Genomic DNA, 16149 nt, shown 5'->3' on the forward strand with positions numbered 1-16149 from the left:
CAGTGAAAACGGTGCTCACTATCCATGTCTGCCTGTGGGGGGCTGTGTGTCCCTCCATGATAAGCCTCCCACACATTCAGGCATCATCCTGGAGGAGTTGAGCTACCTAAGCAGCCTCTGCAGGGTCCAGTCCTCACCTCATGCTACCAGCATGGAGACCAGCCAATGCAAAACTAGTGAAAAACAGTCAGAAGAGAAGAGGAAGGAAACATGCGAGTGTCCTCCACCCGTGAAAGCATTCCTGCTCTGGGGGCTGTGTCCTTGTTGTTAGTTTCATTAACACCAAAGCAGCTGAACCTGATTAACACCTCCTCTGATACTGAACCAATCAGATCAGTATCCCAAAGTTCACTGACTTGATGTCAAACTCAGATTAAAAAGTGCTCCTTTCATTTTTCAGCAGTGTGTAAACACCAGCATCCAAACAGCAGGGGCGCTGCTGCACAGGGTTGCACTCCATGCTTATAAAGAAGTAACTGCTAAGTGCTGATCCCAGAACTCCATCTCTCACGATTCCAGGTGTCGCTCTGCAGCTCCTGCTGTGGAGAACAGGCCGAGCATTTGGAGTGAGAGTCCCCCAAAGTTCATCAACAAACCGAGCCGAGTGTTTGCCGAGCCGGGACAGAGCGCCAAGTTCTCCGCCAAAACCACAGGACGCCCACAGCCCAGGGTCACGTGGCACAAGGTACGAGGAGCTTCAGATCAGAGCTGCAGAGGAACAGCTGAGAAGCTGTGGGATCTCAGTCTCACTCGCAGCGGCGGCTGGAGGACAGATTCTTTGTCCGCTTTTACTGATTAACTCAGTATTTACTGTTTGTCTCTCAGGGGGAGGCGGAGCTTCAGTCTGGTGGGCGGGTCAGCATGTACGAGCGCTCAGGCCTTCACTTCCTGGAGATAAAGGATGTGATTGTCCAGGATGCAGGAAGTTACAAGTGTTTGATCAGCAACGGTTCCGGAACAGCGACTGCCTGCGCCGAGCTTACCGTCCAAGGTGAGGCAGCCAATCAGAGTCGTTCAGCTGCTGCACGCGCTCATTTGTCATTATTTAAAACTGCAAACCAAACGCTGCAGTTCCTCTGCTGTCCAGCAGAGGCAGCAGTGAGTCAGCCCCACGTTAAAACATGTTTACAGCCTGATGTTGAGCAGCTGGTGGCGGTGAGGCGCTCTGAGCGTGTGACTGTGTGGATGCTGATGATGTGGACGTTCTCTCTCTCACGTGTCCTCCCCTCTCTTCTCCAGGTGCTCCTGACGACTCGTCCAGGTGAGTGCTGTCATGTCTGGATGTGTTAACAGTAAGAATCCCTCAGAGCTTTCCTGTCTGAAGCTCTGGTGGACGGACAGCAGCGTCCCTCTCAGAGCTTCGTCAGCTCCTGGAAAACGTGGCTCCTCTTTCCTTTGCTGCTGCTAAAGTTTTCCAGCTGAGTTTGAGATCTTTTGGCTTCACGAGCTGGAAACTTGTCCTGGAAAACTGCTTGAGTGTTCACAGCAGCAGGTTAGAGGCAGCTGAAGGAAGCAGGAGATTCCTCATCTGAACTCCTGTGGGGACGCTAACCGGCAGGTTTCACCTTTCAGAACCTGCTGCAAATAATCCGTCTGAGGTTTCTTACTGTCTGACCGAAAAGAGACGTCATAAAAATAAATCCACCAGTAAATCAAATATTTCCAGACTGCAGAGAATTAAAAACATGCTGTCACACGGGGACAGTCACCGCGGTAATGAGGACGGCATGTTCAGAATCATCCACTCTGGTTCCTCCTGCAGGACCGGCCGGCCCACTGACGACCACAGACCAGAACCAGGAGCCAGAAGGAGGGCAGAGCTGCTCCCAGCTCCCAGCCCGAGGAGCAAGAGCCCAGACAGGCCGCCTCCTGGAGGAGCGAACCACCTGCACAGCTCCCTCTGCTGGCTGAGAGGAGAACTGCACCTGATCAGGTTATTTTACTACTACTAATAATAATGTTTCTGAAACTCATGCCATCTAAGGCAGAATAAATGAAAGAGAATGACATGAAGTGAAAGAGCTCCTGCTCCCCTGCAGGTCCGGTCCATCGACGCTCCTGATCCAGATCAGACCTGCTCGGTCCAGCAGTCAGGACCCGGCTCAGATAGCAGGTCAGAACTTGGATCAATTCACTTTTATTTAAATGTGAAGTCACATCCACTTTCAGGTGTGTTCAGGATCACCTGTGTGCTTCAGGCCGGTGAGGACGTCCAAGGCGGGTTCCAACCTGCGGTTCGAGGCCGTCCCCCTGGACCAGGAGGCCACAGAGGGAGCTCAGGTCACGTTCACCTGCCAAGGTGAGAAACGCCTCAGACTGTGAAGCTGGAATCACTGACACGAGGCAGCTCTGAGCAGATGGTTAATGATGATTTAATAAAGGTTTCATTTCAGGTCTCAGCTCCTCCACAGCTTTACTGTGACTTTAAGATCCTGTGAGTATGAGCCGCCTCTCCTCTTCCTCACAGTGTCCTCCTCTGCTGCCGGGGCCGTGGTCACCTGGCTGAAGGACGGGGGGCCCGTGAGGACGGGATCAGGTCTGCGGCAGAGACGAGACGGCACCCGTCTCACTCTCACCGTGGAGAGGGTGAGACGGGTGGACCGGGGCACGTACAGGTGTCAGCTGACGAACGCTGACGGGCTGACGGTGGACTCTGCAGCGTGGACGCTCCTCGTGCACAGTGAGTTCCTCCTCACATAGACTAAAGGACCTGAAATGAAACCTTTATTTAAACCATCTCCTCAGAGCTGCTTCATGATGGATGGGGGGGGTGGATGAATGGATGGGGGGTGGCCATCTACTGTTCGGAAGGTTAGTGGTTCGATCCCTGGCTCCTTCCTTGGGCAAGATACTAACCCCAAATTGCTCTCAGATGCATCCATCAGAGAATGAATGCATGAATGTTAGTAAGGAAGCACAACAATCTTAGAAGACATGCGTGTATGGGTGAGTGTGACTGGGTGAATGTGGCGTGTTGTATAGACCGCTTTGAGTACTGTGGGAGAGCAGAAAGGTGCTGTGTAAGAGTCGGTCCATGACCCTGTGTGGATGCATAGATGTTGTAACGCAGGGCAGAGGAACAGCTTCACTCTGAGGCTCAGAGTGTGATGACCGAGTCCTCCAGCAGAGGGCAGCACTGACTCTCACACAGAAACACAATCATGGTCCAACAGGAAACTGAGGACATACTCCATCCTGACCTTTGACCTGACCTTCTGATCAGAGAGAGAAAAACAAACACACACAGGACAGAAATGTTTGTGTGGGAGAATCTGAGACGTTTGGAGTGAAGCAGGAAGAAGACGAGTGCACTCTGAACTCACAGGAAGTGTTTCATCAGCTCACCTGAAACATGTGGACACCGTGAACGTTGACACCTGCTCACCTTCATGACAGGAACAGGCTGCAGTGAGCAAACACCAGTTTATGGTCCATCATAACTGTAGCAATGACATAAAGTCTGAAAATAGAGTCTGGGTTTCAAATCTGTCTTTACTTTAAAACAGAAGAGTCGTCGTCACAGAGCACCCACACCCGCAGCATTCACACCACAGTGTAGTGGGCTCCTCCATCCTTACTGGAATCCTGCAAACACACAGCACCTCCACAGAGGTCAGAGGTCATCTTCAAGAGGGATGAAACCACCTGCAGAGCTGCTGCTGGGGAAAGCGTTCAGCTGTTAAACCCACGAGCGGCTTTAGTGTTATTATCTCTGCAGACCTGCAAACACCTCCACCTCCTCCATCCACTCATACAGATCACCTACAGTCACCGTGACTCATTCATCAGCATGAAGCAGATTAACTGATTACCAGAGTGTGTGTGTGTGTGGTGAGGTTACTCACACCGTCTCGTTACCTGCTCTGTTCCTGTCGTTTCGATTGGTCAGAATCATGAAGCTGATGTAACCACGTGGATCAGCTGGAGTCACAGCTCAGGTTTTTCAGCGCCGTGTCGTTGAACCGCTGAGCAGAGGCAGCAGAGAGCCGAGAGCCATATAAAGACAAAACACGCAGCAGCAGCACACACACACACACACACACACAGAGTAAGACTGAAGCCGACCCAAGAAGGGCATGCAGAGGGAGTCCACAGCTTCATCAGGCGGTGGGGACTCCTCTCAGCTCTGCAGCTGATCCCAGGTCTGCCTCGGCTGGACAGCAGCTACAGAGTGATGCTGACTCAGAAACTCTTTGGTCTGGTTATATTTGCTGCTCTTTAGTTTGCGGCCCAGGTTTGTAACGAACATGGTTTCATAAATAAGTGCTGAGTAACACTGTACAGTGAAATATGAAACACTTGGTAAATGGCGTGCTTTGTCACTCTCCCATCCCGACTGTCACTTCCTCCTCTTCCTGTCGTTCTGTTTTTCCTGAATCTGTCTGCTCTCGCGTTCACACTCGGCCCTCTTTAAACTGCTCTGTGGACATGAAGATGGATGAAATGAAAGGTCGCCGCTATCAGCAGATTTAAATGATTAAAAACAGATTACCACCTGTGAGGAAGTGACTCGTGTGTGCTGATGTTTGCAGCCTGAGCCTCTCAGCTCAGGAGCCTCAGTTCATCTCATTCAATGCTCACACAAGTTTGTTCATGATGAGACGTTTTTGTTTCATTCATCATATCGTTTCCTTTTCTTTATACATTTTGTTCCACGTGACGGTAACTGATTTATTTCACTGATATTATTGCAAATAAACGGGAACGTGGAGCAAATCTTATAAAACTCCTGCCTCTGATAAATGTTGCAGACCAGAAGGAGATCTGCTGAGCTTAGTCACAGTTTTCAGTGTCTTACCTTGTTCAGTCACCATGGTAACTGATACTGAACATCTCACCTGGTCCGGAGCAGGCGAGGCTCACAGTTTCCAGCAAGTGTGTCTTTAAAGTGGTCACCAGTGATTCCACTGTAGAAACATGAACAGTCAGAGCTCTGTTGAGCCAACCATCCCTTTAACGTTAACCAGTAATGACTTCATGAACTTCTTCACAAATAAATTTTTATCATTAGAGAAAAAATTGACCAATAATCATCCCACAGATGTAATATTATCTACAGCTACTCTTAGTACCATTGATGTTAAGTTAGACTCTTTGTCACGATCTGGTTTACAGGGACTCAAACGCAGAGCGGTTAGGTTGTCTCCAAGGTGTAGTTTATTTACAGTGCCAGTTGCAATATATGTACAGTGAAGGAATCCAAAACTCCAGGGAATCACAAGGTAAGCTCTCTCACACTCGCTCACGTCTTCTTTGCTCACACTCACACACGTTCACACGGCAGGGAGGTCGCAGGTCCGGGGGGGGGGGGGGGAAGATCTGAGGCAGAAGAGAAGGAAAGTCACAACTAATCACAGAATTATGAAGCACAAGTCCACAGGCGCTGTTGAGAACACTAACGTCAATAGTACAATCATCCAGCGACGAGAGGATCCTGTGTTCCAGCCTCAAATAGTGCTCCCGGTGATGGACAGGTGATTGTTGTCAGGGTGTGTGGGCCAAGGGCGGGAGCCACAGTGAGCTCCGCCCAGGCAGAGAGGGAGCGAACAGAAACAGCAAATGTAGCCTTTGGGGCCGACCCGGGCAGGCACGGAGACCATGACACTCTTTTTCTCCAACTGATCTTTCTGAGTTAACTTCAATAATTACTTCCTCCAAACCATCAACGTGTCTTTTAGACCCCATTCCTACAAAACTGCTCAAAGAAGTCCTGCCATTAATTAATTCTTCGATCTTAAATATGATCAACCTATCTCTAATGATCGGCTATGTACCACAGGCCTTCAAGCTGGCTGTAGTTAAACCTTTACTCAAAAAGCATCTCTAGACCCAGCAGTCTTAGCTAATTATAGGCCAATCTCCAACCTTCCTTTATATCAAACATCCTTGAAAGAGTAGTTTGTCAAACAGCTAACAGATCATCTGCAGAGGAATGGCTTATTTGAAGAGTTTCAGTCAGGTTTCAGAGCTCATCACAGCACAGAAACAGCTTTAGTGAAGGTTACAAATGAAAGCTTAGAAATATGGTATCTAAGCAGATTCTTACTCTGGATGGCATTACCTTGGCCTCCAGTAACACTGTGAGGAACCTTGGAGTCATTTTTGACCAGGACATGTCCTTCAACGCACATATTAAACAAATATGTAAGACTGCTTTCTTCCATTTGCGCAACATCTCTAAAGTTAGAAATATCCTGTCTCAGAGTGATGCTGAAAAACTAGTTCATGCATTTATTACTTCCAGGCTGGACGACTGTAATTCATTATTATCAGGAAGTCTAACTTTCTGATTTCAGACTGTTTAGCTGATCAGATGTGATGAAATAATAGAAACCAGAACGCTGCTGGTATCACAGCTCCTGTGGATGAATGTAGCTCACAGACCTCAGTCTGGGTCCTGCAGATGCAGCTCTGTGAATGTGAAAATTATTTGTGGTAATGTTTATTTTTCATCACTCACAATATTTTATATCTTCCTCCCACCTGGACTACTCACGTAAATTTTATCATTAATCTAAGACCCGCGTGATAAAATATAACCACCGCTGTCGTAACACCAGCTCTGTGACGTTACTGCGCTCAAAGCAGAAATCAAAGAAGCTGCTGCAGGAAGAGTTACTGCCCTGATGGTTTCTGGACTTTATTTTGAATGTAATTTGCTGAATAGTGCAGAATTTCATTTTATTAGAGGGATGAGTGAGAGCAGCATCAGTCAGCCAATCACTGATCAGCGTGTTGGAGAGGAACCTTCATCGCAGCTTTATAAGGACAATCAGGCATGCAGCAGGAAATCCCCCACTCAGTACACACACACACACACACACACACACACACACACACACACACACACACACACACACACACAGTGAAATACCAGCGGGTTCCCACAGACAGCAGATTTCCATGTGAGGACAATAAAGTCTCATCTGCAGTCTGAGAAGAATCTGTCTCGGCTGCTGAAGTCGTTTCACTCAGTGAGTTTGTATCTGCAGGTCACATGACTCCTCACAGTGTAGGAGGAAGTGCTCATATCCTTTCAAAATAAAGAACTGCCAAACTACAGCGTGCATCGATCCATCAGAGTTTGAATTCCTGCGCTGGAAACAGCAGTTTTATGGTTTTCTGTTTAACGTGAAGGTCACAGCGTCATGGTTCATAACCTCAGCTGAAGGAGAGCAATATTCACAAACTTTCATTTTCTTTGTAAAAGTAGAGAATTCTGAAACTCCCAAACTAGACAGGCTGGGTCTGCTGCAGCTGTTGTGCAGAACTTTACCAAATTACTTTACCAGCAATGGATGGATGGATAGATGGGTGAAGTGATGGATGGAGAAATGGATAGTGATGAAGGATGGATGGATGATGGATGGATGGACGAGGGATGAAGGAATAATAATAATAATGATTGCATTTATATAGCGCTTTTTGAGAACCTCAAAGCGCTTTACAATTCCACTATTCATTCACTCTCACATTCACACACTGGTGGAGGCAGCTACAGGTGTAGCCACAGCTGCCCTGGGGCAGACTGACAGAAGCCAGGCTGCCATAACGCACCATCGGCCCCTCTGACCATCACCAGTAGGCGGTAGGTGAAGTGTCTTGCCCAAGGACACAACGACGAGACTGTCCAAGCCGGGGCTCGAACCAGCAACCTTCTGGTTACAATGGAATGGATGCATGGATAGATGGATGGATGGATGATGGAGAAATGGATGCATGATAGAGTGATGAAAGATTAATGGAGGGATTGATGAAGGAATGGATGGATAAATGCATGGATGGATGGTTGGATGGTTGGATGGAATGATAGATGGAGTGATGATGGATGGATGGGTGGAGGGCTGATGGATGGGTAGATGGATTTTTTTGTCACTGGTGTAAGAAGGAAAGATGAAACCAAAGCCGGCGTTTCAGATATTCAGATTTCTGTTTCTTCACCTCCTCTGCCCCCGCTCGTCTCATCAACCCTGGAAACACCCCAGCATGGAAATATGATTATACTAACTGTTGTTACAGTGTGTGTGTGTGTGTGTGTGTGTGTGTTCATCAGTTAATGTGACGCACACACAGCCGGTGAGCAGTGTGTGTCCTCTCTGGTATTTCTGATATGTACACAGAACAAACACGCACACACACATTTGTTCCTCCTCACATGAGCGCACACACATACACAGGCATGTTTAATGGACTTTAGTGTGTGTGTGTGTGTGTGTGTGTGTGTGTGTGTGTGTGTCTGAGAGAGAAAAGGAAACCCTCGCTCCTTATAAGGAAGAGGACGAGTGAGGCTCAGGCTGGTGCTCTCTGCTCTCTCTCTGCCTCGGGCTAACACACTGAGCTCTGGGTTTGGATTATGATAGTTTAATGTGATTGGCTGTTACACTGTAAATAAAAACAGGAAGTCAAACGTGCATTATTTCCCTTTGACATTTGAAGTATCAGCAGACTGGAGTACTCTCGTGTACTGGAGTAAATGTACTTGATTACATTAGTAACTGCTCCTTTTTCTTCTTTATGTGTTTCCGTCCTGCAGGCAGACAGAGAGGCGGGAGGTCAGAGGTCACAGAGGTCAGAGCTGCGTGTGAAGCTCCTCGCTTCATTGGTCGCCTGAGCGATCTGAAGGTGATGGACGGCAGCAGAGTCGCCATGACGGTGGAGCTGAGCGGTAAGTGTGTGTGTGTGTGTGTGTGTGCGAGCTGTGGTATTTCCTGTCTGATCTCTGGGGAGATGGAGGAGATGCGATGAGGGCAGATTTACTTCTTCGTTTCCTCTGAGTGTTGTTGTTGCTCTGATATGACAGCACGCATTGTTTCTGAATTATGAGTTCATTATGAGTCCCCACATTATTAACCCCGCAGTGTGTGTGTGTGCGTGTGTGTGTGTGTTACATAATGATTTTCCACACTGGGTTTTCTTCTCCATATAAGCTGTGTGAGGATCAGAGGTGCTGTTGCTTCTCTCCACGAGCTTCATTTCCACACAAAACTGAAATTTATGGAGCCACACACACGCACACACACACACACACACACACACGCACACACACACACACACACACACACACACACACACACACTCCTCATGCCTATGGTACGACAACTTTTCTCCGTGCCCCTGGTACACTGTGCAGAAACACCTTGCCACACACACACACGCACAGACACACACGCACACCTCTGACCTCTGACCTCTGGATGTTTTTCTTACCCAATCATTACACTGAACTCCCCTGAAGGTCATACTGACGTATTAATAAATAATTGTACTTACTAAATGTGAAAAGTATTTAAACTAATTTTACATCCACAGCTAGAGTTAAAGCAGCTTTACTGAAGCATCCATGAAATGAATCAAATAACAGTGAATTTAGCTTTAAATCACTGACTGTATCTGAATAATGGCGGCTGTGACGGTACTTGACATAATGAGTCCTGCAGCCAGACGTATCTGGATGAGGTGATGGAGTGCAGACACAGATACCTGCTGATCAGTGCTCAACGTCCAATCACAATCCTTGAATTTCACTGTGCATAAAAACTGAAGCTCCGCCTTCTTGGATGGTCTGTTAGTAGTGACCTCACAGCAGCCATGTTATTGGTCAGATGATGTCATTAATAATGCTCCAACTGCACAAACACAGCCCAGAGGTCCAGTTCAGGTGAAACTAGCAAACAGTTAGCAGCTACAGCCACCTGTGTCACCATCCACCTGTCAGTCAAAGAGGCCACGCCCCTAATAACAAATAAACAGGTGAGTTATAAAGACCACCTACCCCTGTACAGGGGTTATGAAGGTGGATAATTATCCATGAAGACCAATCAGTTCGTGTATGAGGCTAACGTCTATGAGGACTGACTCACTGCTGCCTCTGCTGGATTTCAGAGGAACTGCACTTCCAGTTTGCCTTTTTTTTAAAGTACTTTTGATTCAACAACACTAAAATGTAAATTAAATAAACAAAATATTGCCACTCCTTTAATTCTCAAAAATACTGCATATAATAATTATAATATTAAGTAAAAGGATCTTTGGTGCGTACTGGTCTTCACTGATGTGTCCTGATGTTTGAATGAAGCTGTGTGTGGTCCTCAGGTCACCCTCCTCCAGAGCTGGTGTGGCTCCACGATGGGCAGGAGGTGACCGAGTCAGAGGACTTCCAGCTCCTCAGAGAGGGAACCCGCTGCACTCTGCTGATCCACGAGGTTTTCCCCGAGGACACCGGGACCTACAGCTGCCAGGCCTGGAACCAGTATGGAGAGGACCAGACCCAGGCCCGGCTCACGGTGGAGGGTATGCTGCAGTTGCACTGAGACCTGAGTGACACCAATGTGGGGATTTTTGCAATGTTCACAAACACAACAATTACAAACCCACAGCCTTTCTGATCCTGATACCAAATCCACCTTGGCCCAAAAATGTGGTTTCTGTCTTGTACCCTTATTTGTGTTCTCTTCTTAGTTTATTTTTGTGAAGCTTTTGGTTTCTGTTTTGCATTTCTATTTTCCTCCCGTTATTCTTGGTGTTTGATTATGTAGGTCTCAGGTTTTGGTTTCCATACTCTATTCTGTGTCCAGTCAGTGTCTGTGTCTGCCCTGTTTCCCACGTCTCTGTTGCAGTGCCTGCTTATGAGTCTGTGTCTATACGTTCAGTCTGTGTTTCCTGTTTTACTTTGAAAGTCCGTGTCTCATGTTAAAGCGTCAGGTTTTGCATCCTTTGTCTCGTCAGCCCTGATTGCCCCCTCTGTGTTTCTCTGTGTTTCTCTGTGTCCGTGTCGCGATCTACCCTCATCTTGCTGTGTGTTCAGGTTATTGATATTTTCAGTTTAGTATTTGTACTCTCAGTTTTGCTAGGTCTCTGTTTTCCATATAGCAATAAATCTGAGTTTACTTACTGCCTCAGAGTGTCTGCACTTTGGGTCCATATCACCGCTCCTGCCTGCACACAGCCTCTACATGACAAAAAAAGCCAAAGAAAACTCCAGTCCTGTCAGCCGGTGTCTGTCGGGTGTTCAGTGCGATTGTTGCTTTGTTCATGCATTACATGCTTCTTTATTGTCAGAGTCTGAATGGTAACTTATAGTTCATGCAGAGGTTGAACGGTCTGTGGATCCTGAGTTTGTGTGGATGCGATGTTTATACATCCAAACTCCCGGGATGATCTGATTAGTGTCCATGAGGATTGCGAGGGAGAAGACATCAACCCTCCAGCTGTAACTGAGGATGTCTGTGCTGCAGCTCAACCACTGACCGATCAACTTTGGTGTCATTGTGTTCACACACTATCTACAGTGTATATGTTGGGTTTCCTATGTGAGGCTCAACCACACGACCTCCATATAAACCCCGATTTATTATTGTGGTTTTCTGCAGAGCCTCAGGACGGCGTCCAGCCCTGGTTCATCACCAAGCCCAAAGAGGTGAGCGCTGCTGTTGGTCAGCATGTTCTTCTGTCCTGTGCCATCGCCGGAGATCCGTTTCCCCAGTACACCTGGACCAGAACCGACCCGAGCCGATCTCTGACCTCCGGAGGCGACTATGAACTTCTGCAGAAAGAGGACGTCGTCTCCCTGCTCATAAGGTTTACAGTTAAACGCAAACCACACGCTCTGCAGCTAACCACACCTGATACAGCTAACTCTGTTTTCTTCTTCAGACGGGTGAAGAAGGAACATGGCGGAGAGTACCTGATCAGCCTGAGGTAACGGATCGACAGCCGCCGATACTGTAAACACTCACATGTCATAAAAAGACACAGATTCTGCAGACATGCTGAAATAATCCCAGATGATCGTCAGTACAGAGCTGCAGTGAGGATTACACTCACAGAGGAACCACCAGCCCTCCCCCTCCATAATCTATTCATCCATAACCTCATCATCCACCCCAGCACATACAGCAGTCTGCATCATATTCAAAGCATGACTATGTAACATGAGAATAGAAGAGAAATCTCCTTCTGCTCATGAAAATCATATGTGATGTGCTGGTGCCAGTGAACATGAAGAAACTGTGAGAGACGGTAAAGCTGCACTTTACCCGAAACACAAACCAACATCAAGGAATTTAAAGGTGCCTAATGCCGCACAGACGAGGTCCTCTGGGTGTTCTTAAGTGACAGTAATACTGAGAACAAGTGCTTAACCAATCAAACACTTGGTCATGTTGGTAAAGTTCCTGAACAGTTCTGGTTCAGGTGTATTGGGGACCTTGGATGGTTGATCTGGACCATCCAAGGTCCTGAAATTTCAGAGCTCCAGATCTCTGAAAAGTTCAGGATCTTTTGATATTTCACGAACTCCAAAGTTCAGATATTTTGGACCAAGTTCCTGTCCTTTCTGAAGTACTACACCTTTGGAGGTAAAGAGAACATCCCCAGAACTTAGTTCAGACCTAATTTTATCCAAATGGTCCCGAACCTGTAGAAAGTTCCTACGATGGAAATGCAGCTTTAAACCTCAGAGTCATTGAGCCATGAGTGACAACATTGTGAGCCTGAAGATTTACTGTCAATCAAACATTATTATTGAAATACACACTTCATAATAATGGATATTTTCCAACTTACTAAAACAGGAAACTGTTGGATCTCAAGTAAAAACAAATTCTGAATGTCCCGAAAGTCATTTACAAACCAAGTCAGTATTTGGATGGTTTCAAACATCACACTGTGAGCAGTAACAGCTTTGACAGTGCAAAAGAAGGAAAACCTGTCCTCAGCTGGAACAGCTAACATGACATAATCGTTCTAACAAACATCAAACCTGATTCCATTTGTCACGAGAAGGTGTCCTGTGTTTTCTTCAGATCGTGGGGCGAGTGTAGGGTTGCTGTCTGTGAAGTCTTAGCCGTTCAAAGGTTGATGCAGAGCAAATCAAGTGCAGAGGTCATTCTATATAAAAACGACTTTTACAATCAACAGATGACCTGAAGACGTCTCTGATGGCACAGAGGCCGTTTTTCCACAGATGTGAATACAGGAGAGCTTCGGACTGAAAAAGACAAACAGTTGATCTATAAAAGTAAATATCAGGTTTTCCACATCATAATGTGACTTCTTCAGAGAGTGAAGTGATGATTGAGCATCAGACATAATGTGATTAGTGCTAACAAAGACAACAAAGACAACAACTTCCAGGGTAATTTCAGTCAAATGTTTCTGAACATTGTTGATCAGGACCAGTGGAGCCTACCTGGTGTCTTTCCTCTCTTAAAGGGAAAATGTTATGTGCCATTAATGAGAGATAAAAGGATCAGTTTCTCATATGAAGTCTGACGTTGCAAATAGCACAGTGCAGCAGTGCCTGAATGAAAACACCGCTGTGATGAATCAGTGGCGTGGAAGTGGGAGATGGTCTTAGTGCCTGTGAGAAGATGAGAGTGTGCTGCATGTAAAAGATAAACTTTGTGTTTCAGGAACAGCGTGGGCGAGTGCAGCGCTGTGGCCACGCTGTCGGTCACCGAAGACGAGAAAAGGACAGGAGAGGACGGGACGGCAGCAGGTGAGACCTCACTCACCTGGACACCTGCAGCTGGCTGAACAGGGCGGAGTCAGATTTCTGTGCCGTATGAGCGTGATTGGTTGAACCTGACGAGTTTTTAAAACGTCTCGTTCCCTAAACAGACCTCTGCATCATCAGCATAGAGTCTGACTCCGTCAGCCCCCCCCCACTATTCCCAGCTCTCTGTTCCTGTTTCCACCCCCTCCTCACACCCACCCCCCATTCCCTCCATCCTTCTGTTATTTATCCAGAAATTCCCTAAAGCTTCTCTAATCCGTCCATATCACCCCGACCAATCAGAGCCAGTATTTCCTCTGTGTGTTTACTCTGCTGCGAGTGTTTGCTGGAAGAAACCCCGTTTGCTCTAGTTTGATGAAACTGTGAAAAAGAGTCAGCAGCTTCAGAGGAGGAGGAGGAGGAGGAGGAGGAGGAGGAGGAGTGTGTCCTCAGTCTGCTTTTTCTTTGTTTACATCTGTGTGTGTGTGTGTGTGTGTGTTCCCTCTGCTCATGCCCATATTCGGGCAGTTGAGTCACTTGTGATGTAACATGAACAATTTGAGTCGAGGTCCCCCCCCCCCCCCCCACCTCCCACCCCACCAGCTAAGACCTGGGGGGCGGAGCTTGTCCTCTTGCTCTCTCTCTCTGTCCCTCCATCTGTCTCTGTGCTTGTTCATCCAGCCTGGCAGCAGCAGCAGGAGGAGCAGGAGGAGGAGCAGCTGGTGGGAGCGTGGTGCTGAGAGGAGGTGGCAAAGGAGGAGGAGGCGTGGAGCAGAGAGAAGCAGCAGCAGTGGTGTCATTCGGCAGTGGCAGGAGGCCAACGAGGAGCAGAAGGAGAACCGGCAGCTCCCGCACCTGCACAGAGAGAGAAGAAGAAGAAAGAGGAGGACCAGACCACTGCTCCCAGAGGCCTCCTCAAACGCTGTGTGGAAACCAGGGAGCGGGGTGAAGAGGAGCTGCGGCAGAGGGAGGCGCAGCAGCTGGACTTCCGCTCGCTGCTTGGACGCCGAGCCGTTCAAGGCAAAAACATCCCAGAGGGAGACGAGCAGAGGGAGGCCGGCCCCGCCCACCGCCACCGCCACCACCGAGCATAACCAGCGCCACCACATGGATTTTTAAGGCCAACCTCAAGGGTGTCAAACCCAAGAGCGAGGAGAAGGTGAACTCCCCATCGCAGGTCGACTTCCGCAGCGTGCTGGGGAAGAAGGGCGCCGCAAGCAGCAACAGCAGCAAGGCCGCAGAGACGCCCACGAAGAACGTCGGCGACTTCCGCTCTGTCCTCGCCAACAAGAAGAACCCGACGGGCCCCGAGAAGAACGGGGAGAAGGCGGAGGTGAACAACTGCATGGATGGAGGGATTAATGAGAAGAAGAGCACCGGAGGAGGAGGAGGTGCGGCGCCGGAGTTTGTAGAGAAGCTGAGCGACATGACGGTGCTGGACGGTCAGCGGCTCCGGCTGCAGTGCCGCCTCGCCACCGCTTCTGATGTCACTGTCACCTGGACGCTGGACGGGAAGGTCATCAAGGCGTCCAAATTCATCATCCTCGCAAACGAAGGTCAGAGGTCACACACACAGCACAACAGGAAGTGAAAGGTTTTCTGACATGATTTGGTTAAAAGGAGGGAGGAGGGCTTTGTTTACATTTCACAGCAACCCCGAACGCTCTCTTTGAATTCAAAGAAAACTTTATTTAGCAGTACTGTTTGTTTGCGATCATCAATGGAAGTGATCAGAATCGATTAGAGCCACTGAATTTATTCAGGCTGAGAAACAGAAAAACCCCTCAGATTAAAGACGACAGAATGAGCAGCGCGACAGGGAGACGGAGATCAGGAGGTGAAGCTGTGGAGCAGCGTTGGTGGAGTCGGTGGAGGAGCTGAAGCAGCTGCTGATGGAGGTCTGAGGATTGAGACTCTAATAATAGAACGCAGATGTGAAACAATAGAAGCAGGATGTGATGTGTGACCGTCACTGGAATTTCATATGGAAGCAGATCACTACACACACACACACACACACACACGTATTACTGTACTTGTGAGGTCCGGCAGGGATTCATTCATCAGTTGAAGGGACACTCTGTCTGTCTTAAACTGTCTTCATGATGTTTAGTTACGTCTCCCCGAAGCTAATCTTTAAAACTTGTTCAGTAACTTTGAACATGCTGAGCAGAACTGTCGTTCATGGATTTGATTGTGAAGACAAAAATGTAAAAAACAAAGTTTACTTTAAATTCAGTCTGGACTTTTTTGTGTTTAGCAGTGATGGTGATAGTTTTACTTACTTTAGACACAACTTTGCTAAAATTGAGTTAGCGTGATTGTTCTAGCAGTAACATTAAGAAGGCAGTGACAGTTAGCCGCACTGCAGGAATGTAACATCAGCTGATCAAGTAAAAACGAGAAGATGGACACAGCCGGTGCTCAGCTACTTTAAACCTGTATTCTTTCTAATCTCCAGTAGGGGGCAACTCCTCTGGCAGTTGTGTAAAAGTCGGAGTGTGTGAGCCTGCTGCCCGCCTCATGTTTACTTTGCAAATGAGGACCTTATTATCCGGTCGTTAAGTGATGACGTGACGAATCCTACTTCCGGGCCTAAAGTAGTCTGCATTTAATATGGCTTTTGTGTTGTTAACATGTTTAATGTTTTGTAT

General features: G+C 47.7%; 1 protein-coding gene across 1 annotated transcript in view; it reads left to right on the forward strand.

The window, feature by feature from the left end:
• Positions 1–1783: 1783 nt before the first annotated feature.
• Positions 1784–16149, forward strand: part of mylkb (myosin light chain kinase b) — a gene marked incomplete at its 5' end in the record, with an annotated part of 39428 nt that continues 25062 nt past the window's right edge. The window contains 11 exons of the mRNA XM_040045337.1: positions 1784–1933; positions 2040–2113; positions 2199–2299; positions 2468–2680; positions 8534–8665; positions 10093–10290; positions 11370–11577; positions 11653–11697; positions 13413–13498; positions 14303–14549; positions 14609–15051. Coding sequence (XP_039901271.1) covers positions 1784–1933; positions 2040–2113; positions 2199–2299; positions 2468–2680; positions 8534–8665; positions 10093–10290; positions 11370–11577; positions 11653–11697; positions 13413–13498; positions 14303–14549; positions 14609–15051 — 1897 coding nt within the window. The remainder of the gene's footprint in view (positions 1934–2039; positions 2114–2198; positions 2300–2467; positions 2681–8533; positions 8666–10092; positions 10291–11369; positions 11578–11652; positions 11698–13412; positions 13499–14302; positions 14550–14608; positions 15052–16149) is intronic.

Source organism: Simochromis diagramma, unplaced genomic scaffold, assembly GCF_900408965.1.
Source record: "Simochromis diagramma unplaced genomic scaffold, fSimDia1.1 OVJJ01000055.1, whole genome shotgun sequence".
NCBI lineage: Eukaryota > Metazoa > Chordata > Actinopteri > Cichliformes > Cichlidae > Simochromis > Simochromis diagramma.